Source organism: Peromyscus maniculatus, chromosome 12, assembly GCF_049852395.1.
Source record: "Peromyscus maniculatus bairdii isolate BWxNUB_F1_BW_parent chromosome 12, HU_Pman_BW_mat_3.1, whole genome shotgun sequence".
Classification (NCBI taxonomy): domain Eukaryota; kingdom Metazoa; phylum Chordata; class Mammalia; order Rodentia; family Cricetidae; genus Peromyscus; species Peromyscus maniculatus.
The window spans coordinates 3995519-4008349 of NC_134863.1; the positions used below are offsets into that span (position 1 = coordinate 3995519).

The 12831-nt window shown below is 44.7% G+C and overlaps 1 protein-coding gene across 4 annotated transcripts in view; it reads right to left on the minus strand.

Annotated features, from left to right (window-relative positions):
- The window catches only part of Pi4ka (phosphatidylinositol 4-kinase alpha), a 150882-nt gene that overhangs the window by 98553 nt on the left and 39498 nt on the right, over window positions 1-12831 (minus strand). For all 4 annotated transcript variants that reach the window (XM_042258975.2, XM_076548411.1, XM_076548410.1 and 1 more), the window contains exons 4-7: window positions 12448-12536; window positions 7904-7976; window positions 6809-7068; window positions 2635-2701 (exon numbers count right to left, since the gene is read on the minus strand). In XM_042258975.2, coding sequence (XP_042114909.1) covers window positions 2635-2701; window positions 6809-7068; window positions 7904-7976; window positions 12448-12536 — 489 coding nt within the window. The remainder of the gene's footprint in view (window positions 1-2634; window positions 2702-6808; window positions 7069-7903; window positions 7977-12447; window positions 12537-12831) is intronic.

A 12831-nucleotide genomic window follows, 5' to 3' on the forward strand; every position in this document is an offset into this window, starting at 1 on the left:
AGGGGAGAGGCTGTGACCTGGAGGCAGACACCGTAAGAGAAGAGAAAAGGACTCCTGAACGAGCTGGCGTACAATGGTCAGATGCAGGCAAAAGCCAAGGACAGCGGGAACCAAGGACCCCAAACTGGGATTGACACTATTTACAGAGCTGGGGGTGGTGATACATGCCGGTATTTGTTTATTTGTTGTTGTTCTGAGAGAAGGCACACTTTGCAGTCCAGGCTAGACTTGAATCAGAGTCCTTCTGCCTCTGATTCCTGAGCACTGGGATTGCAGTTCAGTTCCCCAGATTCCATGTAAACAAACAACAAAGCCAGATGCAGTGGCGCACATCTGTAACCCCAGCATTCCTACCACAAAATACAACTCCCAGCACACACACTCTGTCTGCCTCTCTCCCCGTCTCTCTCACACACACAAATTAAAAAAAGAAATTCACATCACTCAAAAATGGAGGGGCTGCAGAATGGAGCTCCTGGTTTCCTGACCTGTCCTGATTTAACCTGATCTAACGTTTCTCAAGAGCCAGACGGAGATAACCGTCCTTGATTGTGCGTATATGTCTGGCTAGCCAGCTTGTTTCTGCCTCCAGTACCACTGGGATTGCAGGGGACAACCTTATGCCCCCGGCACTGATATGGGCTCTGGGGGTCTCAACTCTGGTCCTCACACTCACACTCAAGCCTACTGAGTCATCTCTCCAGCTGAGGGAAATGTAGTTTTAATGTGTCCAATATTCAGGACAGTCACATGAATCAAAATCAGTAAATTATGGGAAAGCATTTAGCAAGTAGCAAAGCTTCAAAGAAAGTAGTATTACTACATTCTTATTTTGTTTGTTACTGTGTTTTTGAGATAGATGCTGGCTATGTAGTCCAGGCTGGCCCCACATATGATCTTTCTTTAGTCTCTGAAGTTCTGGGATTTGCAGGCCTGGTCCTGTCACCATAACAAACTACTGCATTTTTAAACATCTCTATATTTAATGGCCTTTTAAAAAGATAGGTCTTCTACTAGAAAACCCATGCTTTTACAAGTTAAAATCCACAGGGTAGCATTAGGGAGTCTATGACTTATTTTTTGTAGTTTTTCTCTAGAGATATTTTAAAACTAAACTCAAACCAATTTCTGGGGGCTAGAGAGATGTTTCTGCAGTTAGGAGTGCACTTGCAGAGGATCTGCATTTAAGTCCTGGCAGGAATGGTGAGACAGCTCATCAATGCCTGTGACTCCGGCTGCAGGGGATCTGATGCCCTCTTCTGGACTTCACAGGTATTTGCACATACCTACACGTAATTAAAATGTTAGAAATAAATAAGACTCTGGCTGAGAATGTAGCAAGATTAGAGCACTTGCCCAGCTAGCACAAAGTCATGGGTTTTATCCGGGCGGTGGTGGCGCACGCCTTTAATCCCAGCACTGAGGAGGCAGAGGCAGGTGGATCTCTGTGAGTTCAAGACCAGTATGGGGACCTGCCCCCACTGGAGGAGTGAGGGATAGATATTTAGATAGAAATATAGAGGGGAGAGAGACAAATAGAAACACAGGATAGCTCGGGAGGGCCTGGATCCTAATCCACCGGCTCTTTCTGTCTCTTCTAAGGGGCTTTTAAAGGAATGCCAAGGGGTGGAGCAAAAGACCTCCCCCTAGCATAGCCAAGTGCAGACCCTTCCAAACACCTGGTCAATCCATCCCCTTATGCAGCCCTGCTGGGTAAAGCAAGCTCACATCTCACTAGGAAACCTCTGTGGCCTCCCACAGACTAGCCTCGCCTACAATCGAATTCCAGGATAGCCAGGGTTACACAGAGAAACCCTGTCTCAAAAAACCAAAACCAACAAATCAAAGTCCTGGGTTTCATTTGTAATATGTGGGAATGTGTGGGGAATGGGGGGAAGAGTGTGGTATTTTGAATGAGAAGGGCCCCCACAGATTCATATATTTGAATGTTTGGCTCCCAGTTGGTAGAACTGTTTAGAAAGGATTAGGATATGCAGCCTTGTTGAAGGTGGTGTGTTACTGGGAATAGGATTTGAGGTTTCAAAAGTCCATGCCAAGTCGGTGGTGGTGCACGCCTTTAACCCCAGCACTCGGGAGGCAGAGCCAGGCAGATCTCTTGTGAGTTTGAGGCCAGCCTGGTCTACAGAAAGAGATCCAGGACAGGCACCAAAACTACACAGAGAAACCCTGTCTCAAAAAACCAAAAAGGCCATACCAGGCCCATTTTTACTCCCCCCCCCTCTCTCTCTGCTTCTTGGCCTCTGGATCAAAATGTAAGCTCTTAACTACTGCTCCAGTGCCATGTCTGCCCACCTTCTGCCACACTTCCTGACATGATCATCATAGACTAACCCTCTGACACCACAAGAAAGCCCCAGTTAAATGCTTTTTTCTAAACCTTGGTCTCACAGCCAACAGAACAGTAACACACACACACACACACACACACACACACACACACACACACACACACACACACACACAGAGGGTAGGATAGGTGGGGAGAAATTACAATGAAAACAGAAATAAAAGTTCACCACTCTAAATGCCAGTCCAGCATCCTCAGCGTCACAGAAATCACTGTGAAGCTGTTCGGATACTAGACTCACACTTATGGTACCGAGGGGAACCTACCTTCAAAGTAGTGAAAAGCAGATCCTCCAGGAGAGCTGGGAGGGGGCATGCCACGCTCTGGGCTAACCTGAAAGCATAAGATAAGATCAAAAAAGGCTCCAGAGAACCAATCCCTCATCTCAGAGGGTCTCTGCCAACCTGCTGTCCACACTTGAGTCCAGCCTTACCTCTTTGCTGAGGTCTGCTGCTATAGCAGCACTTTTTGCTGTATATTGTAACACCAGTAACTATATATTTTGCATTTGTTTACTAAGCTGAATCTGCCTCCCACTTTCTTTTGGGGACAAAGTCTTGCTACCTAGCAATAGCCAGACTGGAACCTGCCATGCAGACCAGGTTGGCCTCTGCTTCCTGAGTGCTGGGGTAACAGGTGTGCAGCCCACACCCAAATTGAGCTGAATTTTTCTTAATATTTTGTGTTATCTTTTTTCCACGAGTCACACATACATACATACATGCACACATCCATGTATGGGAGGTCTCTGAGGAGAATGGTGTTAGCTACAGAACAGCAGGGTCTATGTGTATGAAGTTACACCTCACTCCTCAAAATGATAAACTACTTTCTTAAAAAATGAAATAGCAGCCGGGCGGGTGGTGGCGCACGCCTTTAATCCCAGCAATTGGGAGACAGAGGCCAGCCTGGTCTACAGAATGAGTTCCAGGACAGCCAGAGCTACAGAGAAACCCTATCTTGAAAAACGAAGAAAAAAAAAAGCATCTTGCTATGTAGCCCAGTCTAGCCTCAAACTCATGATTCTCTGCTTCAGCTTGATGAGTATTGGAACTGCAGGTATGTGCTACCAAGCCTAGTACAATCACACACTTCTTCATTTTCAAAAGATAACACTTTTTAACATGTCCATTCATTATTTCCATGTGTGGCTGAGTGTCCCGTCTGACTTTACCTGCACTGTATGTGCAGAGGAGCTCCTGGAGTCCAAAGAGGAGATCAGATCCCAGGAACTGGGAGTTACAGGGGTTGTGAGCTGCCGACACAGGGCCAGAAACTGAGCCCAGGTCTTATGTACCAACAGTGAGCACTCTTAACCGCTGAGCCCCAATTACGCATTTTTTGCTGGTGTGTGTGTGTATGTGTGTGTGTATGTGTGTGTGTGTGTGTGTGTGTATGTGTATGTGTGTATGTGTATGTGTGTGTGTGTATGTGTGTGTGTGTATATGTGTGTGTATGTGTGTGTGTGTGTGTATGTGTGTGTGTGTGTGTGTGTATGTGTATGTGTGTATGTGTATGTGTGTGTGTGTATGTGTGTGTGCATGTTTCATACAAGTGCACTTGTGTGTATGTGTGTGTGTGTGTGTGTATGTGTATGTGTGTATGTGCATGTTTCATACAAGTGCACTTGTGTGTATGTGTGTGTGTGTGTGTATGTGTGTATGTGTGTGTGTGTATGTGTGTATGTATGTGTATGTGTGTGTGTGTATGTGTGTGTGTATGTGTATGTGTGTATGTGTATGTGTGTGTGTGTATGTGTGTGTGCATGTTTCATACAAGTGCACTTGTGTGTATGTGTGTGTGTGTGTGTGTATGTGTATGTGTGTATGTGCATGTTTCATACAAGTGCACTTGTGTGTATGTGTGTGTGTGTGTGTGTATGTGTGTATGTGTGTGTGTATGTGTGTATGTATGTGTATGTGTGTGTGTGTATGTGTGTGTGTATGTGTATGTGTGTGTGTATGTGTATGTGTGTATATGTGTGTGTATGTGTGTGTGTGTGTGTGTATGTGTGTATGTGCATGTTTCATACAAGTGCACTTGTGTATATGTGGAGGTTGGAAGACAACTTTGCGGGGGTTAACTGCTGGAAAGACATCCATTTTCTTTGAGACAAGGTCTTTCATTGGCCTAAAGCTAGCCAGCCAGCACAGGGATCCCGATCCCCATGCTAGGATTACAAACATACTCCACAAACACTCAGCTTTTTTTTTTTGAGTTCTGGGGACTGAACTCAGGTTCTACAGAGCAAGCACTCTACAAACCAGCCATCATCCCAGTCCTCAATTACATACTATTTTTTAATTTAAATTTTTATTCCATTTTTTATGTATGTAGGTATTTTGTCTGCATGTATGTCTGTCTGTACCACATATGTGCCTAGTGTCCCCAGAGGCTGGAAGAGGATGTAAAATCCCCGGGAACTGGAGTTAAAGATGGTTGTGAGCCACAATGTGGGTGCTGGGAGCCCCTCAATTACATACTTCTTACAGGCACCGACTATCTCAGAGTAAAGTCTGGGTGTGGTGATGGAGCTCAGTTGGTAGAGTACTGGCCTACCATGTAGGAAGCCCCGAGTTCAATTCTCTGGTGGCTGTTCTCGGTTGTCAACTTGACGACACAAGGAATTAACTACAACCCAAGAGGCTGGGTTATCTAGAAGGGCTTTTTGTTTTTTTTTTTTTGTTTGTTTGTTTGTTTGTTTTTCCTCAAGACAGCGAGCGTTTCTCTGTGTAGCTCTGGCTGTCCTAGAACTCACTCTGTAGACCAGGCTGGCCTCAAACTCAGAGATCCACCTGCCTCTGCCTCCCGAGTGCTGGGATTAAAGGCATGCATCACCACTGCCCGTGGGGATTTTTTTTCCTCCTAATTAAACCATTTGAAATGGGAAGACCCATTTTTAATCCAGATCTTTTTAGGTGGGAAGATCCACCTTTAATCTGGGCCACACCTTCTGGTGGCAGCCTCTATGAAGGACATGAAGAAGGAAGCGTGTGCTCTTTGCCTGCTTGCTCTCACTCTTGCTGGCAAGGCCATTCCTTCTCTGGCATTAGGGCCTACTTCTTCAGGGTTCTGGTGGATCCTGAAGCCCAGCTGAGACATTCAGCCTCAGAGATGGAAAAGCTACTGGATTCTTGGACCGTATGTTGGCAAACAGCCACTGCTGGACTAGCTGGACCACAGCCTGAAAACTATTCTAATAAATCCCCTTCCTATATCTAAACACAGAATCATCCTATCAGTTCTGTTCCTTCAGAGAACCCTAATACAAATCCCTAGTACTGCATATGGCGGCACATACGTAATCCTAGCACTAGGGTGATAAAAACAAGTGGATCAGGTTCAAGGTTATTCTCAGCTCAAGAGCAACTTTGGGGCCAGCCTGGGCTACATGTCTCCAAAACAAAACAAACAAACAAACAAACAAACAAACACCTCACCATCCCACAACTATGAGATCACTGACAATGGTAAAAAGAAGCTGGCTCGGCAGCATTCTCCCATGTTCTCAGCATTGGGAGGCGGAGACAGAAATGGGAGCCTGAGGCCAGCGTGGATATTAGCAAGATCCTCTTAAAAATGACGTGTCTGCGTGTGTAACGACGTGTCTGCATGTGTAACAATGTGTCTGCATGTGTAACGACCTGTCTGCGTGTGTAAAACCCTACGTGTGCTGCTGCGTCCCTGGAGTCCCAGCACAGAGGAGGCCGAGGCAGGAGGATCAGTGCAAGATGAGGCCATTCTAGTCTGCTGAGTGAGTTCCTAATCTTAAAACGGAGGCTGGGCAGTGGTGGTACATACCTTTAATCCCAGCACTTGGTGGGGGAGGAGGGGTAGAGGCAGACAGATCTCTGTGAGTTCAAGACCAGCCTGGTCTACAGAGTCAGTTCCAGGACAGCCAGGGCTACACAGAGAAACCCTGCCTTGAAAAACCAAAAAAACAAAACAAAACAAAACAAAAAAAACCCAAACTCTTAAAAGGGATCAGTCTTAAACAAGTACAGTGGCCCCCATCTGTAATCTTAGCACCAAGAGGGTGAGGAAGGTGGGCCATGTGTTCTAGTTCATCTGGGTCACATAGTGAGTCCTAACAAGACGATCTCAAATACAGAAAAAAAAGGGACAAGTTTTTCTTTTCTTTTCTTTTTTTTTTTTTTTTTTTTTTTTTTTTTGGTTTTTCCAGACAGGGTTTATCTGTGTAGCTTTGCGCCTTTCCTGGAACTCACTTGGTAGCCCAGGCTGGCCTCAAACTCACAGAGATCCGCCTGGCTCTGCCTCCTGAGTGCTGGGATTAAAGGCGTGCACTACCACTACCCAGCAAGTTTTTCTTATTATAACAAGAGAATTCTAGTGAGAACCTCAAACTACACATGGTGTTTCTTTGCATGGACACTTACTAAAGTCCTCCTCCCTGAGTGCTCCCCTGGGACCCAGCCTGACCTGAGAGATGCTGGACACACTGCTGGTTTTCCTCTTCAGTGTGCCCTCCTGACACACAGTCAGCAGATTGCTGGGGAGGATGGAGCGGAAGTCATTAAAGGACCGCCTTCGGACACCTTCTAGCTCCTCCGGGATTCTCAGGGAATGAGGAGGGGCTTTGGGAAAGAGCTTTGAGAGGAGAGACTCCTCGGAAGTGCTGTAACGTCCGAAGGATCTGGAGATTCCGATCAGGCATGGGATTGCATACTTGCAAAGGTATTCTAGAGGAGCAAGTGGGAGTTGTAACACGAGAGTTACTTAAGACAGCCACACTGAAACGACTTGTACCATTGGCTAACATTCTACACCCACTCCTGATAACTGTGAAGGCTGAGAACAAGCCGCAGTTACAGGGTTAACTGGTATTACCAGTTATGTCAGACTGTATCGCTATCACATTTGCTTTCCTTGGGAGTCTTGATCTATTCCTGGCACATCCCAATCAGCAATATAGTTGAGTCATGCTTGTGTACCGTGACCACCTCAGATCACACTGATGGCCCTGTTTACACATGGGAAAAGTGACCTATAGAGAGAAGTCAACTAAACTACCCCCATACCACACTGGGCAAAACAGAGACTCCGAAGAGTCAAGTTACTTGTCAAAGACACCTGGCATTTGTATACACAGCTAGCTATGCTCATAGTCCCACCGGGCCTCTCAGGATACAAGCACACAAATGTAACCTAATAGAAAAGTTTCTACTCATCAGGTAGATACAAAGTACAAACAAACAAAACAAAGAAACAGAAAACAAAGGATAAAGGGAAGGGAAAGGAGAAACAGAAACAGCTTTGAGGGGCCAACCAGATGACTCAGTGGGTAAAAGCCCTGCCCTTGCCACCCGAGGAGCCGAGTTTGACCCCTGGATCCATCCACGGTGGGGGGAGAACTGACTCCCACAAGTTAGTTTTCCTCTGACCACATATATGCACACCTTTGAGCCTGAGTACACACACACACACACACACACACATTATACACAGACACAAATAACAATAAATAAAAATTTGAAAAATTGAAGGTAAAATAGTCTGGAAGGTTTAGAATCATACCTTTTTCTTGAATCTCCAAGGCCTGGCACATTCCCAGAAGGACATGCATAACCTGCAGGAGTGCCTCTAAAATCTGTGACAGTCAAGGGCACAAGCAGTTAACAAAACTCGGTAAGTATCACAGAATCCACTCAAACCTCGCAGGCACTCTAGAGAGTATCTTGACCAACCCTATGCGTTCCCCACAACAGCTGTGCCAGGAGCCAGCTGTTAACATCACAGCCAAGCTTCTAACCCTGGACCGGTGACGTCCTCCTGGGGCTTGTACCCACTGCTCTGGACTGTTTTTTCCTTCATTTTCTCTAAGGAGGTCTTCAAATCATCTCTTTTCCTGGCTAAAAGGGCTTAGTTCTTTTCAGTTTTACTGTATGATCATAATTTCTTCATGATACTATGTTATCTGCTTACCACTGTACAACAGACTAATTTTTCTACATTTTACATGAAGTGTGGGACTCAGAATACACACATGAATATTTTGGGGATGCAGGAACTCACATTCACGGGAGTCTAGACTTCGTTGTGTGAGCCATTAGTTTTTCTTTCTTTTTTTTTCAGTTTTTCGAGACCAGGATTCTCTGTGTAGTTTTGGTGCCTGTCCTGGATCTCGCTCTATAGACCAGGCTGACCTCAAACTCACAGAGATCTGCCTGGCTCTGCCTCCCCAGTGCTGGGATTAAAGGTGTGCACCACCGCCATCTGGTTGAGCCATTAGTTTTCAGTTTGTTTGTCTTTTGTAAACTCTTCACATAGTCGGCTATGTAAGACATTTAAATTCTCTTCACACATGTTGGTCCTTTTTTATTTTCTTTCTACATGTTGTTCTTAAGCTATAAAACTTATGCAGTTGGTATTTTAACTTCTTGTTTGTAGTTCACTGGACTGGGATGCAAAGCCCAGGCAAACAAAAAAAGAAACAGATGTGACAAGATTTGTTCATAAGTAGTCAACATTCCTATATTTTCCTAATATTAATAATACTACTAAAAATGATGGGATAAGAAATAGCTCAGCAATTAAGAGCATTTTCTGTTCTTGCAGAGGAGTTGGGTTTGGCTCCCAGCACCCACATGGCGGTTCACAACTTGTATGTAACTCCAGTTCTAGGGGATCCAAGGTCCTCTTTTGGCCTCCAATGACACCAGGTAGAGGCATGTGGTAAACATACATAGATCCAGGTAAAACACTAATACACATAAGATAAAAATAAATGAATGCAGTGGGCATGAAAGTCATCTATGTTTTATACACTTTATAGACACTGCCTGATACAGTTTAAATCATTTGTGCTTTATACACTTTATACTCATAGCCTAGCATAGTTTTATTCAATGTTTTAAATGAGTCTGCATTTTGAATGCAACCCATCACATGCAGTGAGACATAGAATTTTCTACTTGTAGAGTGACATTATTGATCAAAATTTCAGATTATGTATTCTTTGTTTTGTGTTGTTTGCTTACTTATTGTTTTTGTTTGTTTGTTTCGGGACAGGGTTTCTCTGTGTATCCCTGGCTGTCCTGGAACTTGATCTGTAGACCATGGTGGCCTCCAACTCAGAGATCACCTGCCTCTGTCTCCTGAGTGCTGGGATTAAAGGTGTGCACCACTACCACATGGCTTTAGATTTTGGATTCTTTACTAGAGACACTCAATCTGTACTTTTTCTAATTCCATTGTTGATCACATTATTTTGGCAAACATTATTAATAGATAAGGCCTTATTGTTTAATACCTTTAATTCCAGCAACCAGGAAAGAGGCTGACAGTTACCTGTGAATTCCAGCCCAGTCCAGTCTACATAGTGAGAACCAGACCAGCCAGAGCAACCTAGAGAGACCCTGCTTAAAACAAAATAAAACAATAACGACAAAGCCAACCAACCAACCAAACAAACAAACAAAACACTACGGGGATGGCTATTCTTGCTGTCAACTCGACTACAGTTAGAATTAACTAAAATCCAAGCAGCTGGATACACCTGTGAGGGATTATTCATAATTAAACCATCTGAAATAGTACGATCCACCTTGGATCTGGGCCACACCTTCTGCGGGCAGCCTATATAAAGGACAAGGAAGAAGGAAGCTCTTGCTCTTTGCCCGCTGCCCTCCCTCCCTCCCTGGCAAGTCCATTCCTTCATGGCATTAGAACCTACTTCTTTGAGATTCGTGGCCCTTCTGTTGGCAAACAGCCACTGATGGACTAGCTGGACCACAGCCTGAAGGCCACTCTAATAGATGCCCATTATATATCTATTCATTCTATCAGTTCTGCTCCTTTAGACCAGTGGGTCTCTGTTGTTTTTGCTCTTTGGGGGGTCCACCACCCAGCTCCCAAATAAATCATGTATATGAAGGCTTATTCTTTATTACAAAGGCCTTAGCTTGGCTTGTTTCTTGCCCGCTTTACCTAACTTAATTATCCCATCTAGCTTTTGCCTTTGGGCTTTTACCTTTCACTAGTTTTGTATAGTTTTCATTATTTCTTACTCTGGAGCTGGGTGGCTGGCTCCTTGCGTCCTCCTCCTTCTCTCGCTTTCTTCTTCCTCCTTCCTCCTCCCAGATTTCTCCTCTATTATCATCTCTGCCTGCCAGCCCTGCCTATTTTTCTCGCCTGCCTCATTATTGGACGTTTAGCTCTTTATTAGACCATCAGGTGTTTTAGGCAGGCACAGTAACACAGCTTCACAGAGTTAAACAAGCGCAACATAAACAAAAGTAACACACCTTAAAATATTATTTCCCAACAGTTCTCAACCTTCCTAATGCTGCGACCCTTTAATAAGTTCCTCATGTTGTGGTGACCCGATCATAAAATTATCTTTATTGCTACTTCATAACTGTAATCTTACTGTTATGAATAGTAATATAAATATCTGTGTTTCCTCATGGTCTTAGGTGACCCCTGTGAAAGGTCATTCTACACCCAAGGGGGTCATAACCCACAGGTCCAGAACCACCATTTTAGAGAACCCTAATACAGACTTTGGTACCAGGAGTGGTTCTAGAACAACAGAAGTATAAGGATGGATTTCTTAAGCATCTGGAATAGGCATTCCAATTTGCTGCCACCTATAGTTACTGAAGTCTTTCCTAGAAGCTTGGAGTATTGAAAGCCTATGATGTGAATTATATTACAAACTGAAGGAGACAAATGCATCTGATTATCCTGATTCACCAATTGTGAGAGGCAATGGACTTGGTGATTCTGTATATAAAACTTTGGACAGTTTGTGGGAAAATAAGGAAACTGAAACCAACTGGTTGCTTCTAGCATCTCTGGATAAATTAGCAAAGGAAAAGAAGCTTTGAGGTAAAATTAACCAACTTCTAGCATCTCAGAATAGTGAAGGACAACAATGAATGCAGTGATAAAACTGACCAGCTCCAGCTGTGCATTTAACAGTATAAAGGTTTCTAAGCATGCCCTGGAAGAGAATCTTCTGACCACAGAGCTCAAACTGCTCTATGGAAAATCACACTGAAGCCCTCATGATAAGGTTGGCATAATTACAACTAAATTAAAGTCCCAGCCTCAGAAGGTGCTGGAAGTTAAAATAAGGGCATTGACTAGAAGAGAATGGGACCCTGTATCTTGGAATGGAGATGTATAGGAGAACCCTATTGAAACTGAGAACTTGAGCCCTCAGACTCTCAAGGGTTTATCTCACCCGAGGAAGAAGTCTCTCCACCCTCAGCAGATATACTCCCACCCCCAACCCCTGAAATATTGCCTTTTCCACCTTTGACTGAGGAAATTAATCCTTCAATGTCTGCTAAACCAGCAGTGACTTTCTCTGAAGGAAATGCCAGACAAGGCAAGGCAACACTGATGTCCCTCAGGGCCCACCTACAGTTGCCTCTAGACCTCTAACCAGAATAAAGGCTAAGCGTGCTCCTTGAGGGGAGATAAAATATAGTCCACAAAGAAGTGAGCTATACTACTACTACTAAAGAGCTTAATGAGTTTGCTAATTCATTCAAGCAGAAGTCTGGGTAGTGTTAGGTCTCAGCCAGTCCAAATATCCAGAAATGAGCATAAATTGGACTATAGGAAGATTTCTGGAGGTTAGATAAAAGCTAGCATTTCTCAAGAACTGGTGAAATTGGTTCCCATCTTCCAAAAGGAGTCATTTCCTTTACCACTGGAAGAAGGGACATATGGCTACCTGTGGTGCCTATTAGCATATCCAAGTCCATTCTTGAAGAGCTCAAGAGGGAAATACCTGACATCCTCCTCTGGCCTCTGCATGTATATATACACGTGTGTAACAGCACACACAAATAGTACCAAATAAAATCAACACAACCCAATCATGCTTCACACCCTCTTTCTCTCTCTCTCTCTCTCTCTCTCTCTCTCTCTCTCTCTCTCTCTCTCTCTCTCTCTCTCTTTCTTCTTTCAGGCTGGCCTCAAACTCACAGAGATCCGCCTGGCTCTGCCTCCCAAGTGCTGGGATTAAAGGCGTGTGCCACCACCGCCGCCCAGCTCTGGGGTTCTTGTCAATTATCATCCAAGCACCACAGTCATCAGAAACTTACCTCATCCCTCAGGGAGGGGTCCCTGTAAGCCACATCAGACAGCAAAGTGACCAGACAGAAGCTAAAGCTCTCCGCAACTGGGAGGTTACCTGGAAGACACAAGGCCCGGACAGGTCAAACCCGGACACCTGGCTCAGCGTGCTCCATCCTCACACAGCCTGTCAAAGGACCCGCTTCAGTGAGGTAAGAAAGCAGAGGTGGCGGCTCAAGCCTGGAACATCAACATTCAGGCAGCAGACAAGAAAATCAGAAGCTCAAAGTTATTCTCACCACACAGGGAATTTGAGGCCTGGTGGGGACACATGAGACCCAAACTCCAAAACAAACACACAACAAAAAAGAGCTAAAAGTAGGCAAGGCTTGGTCTGCCGAGCTTCTCTCCTA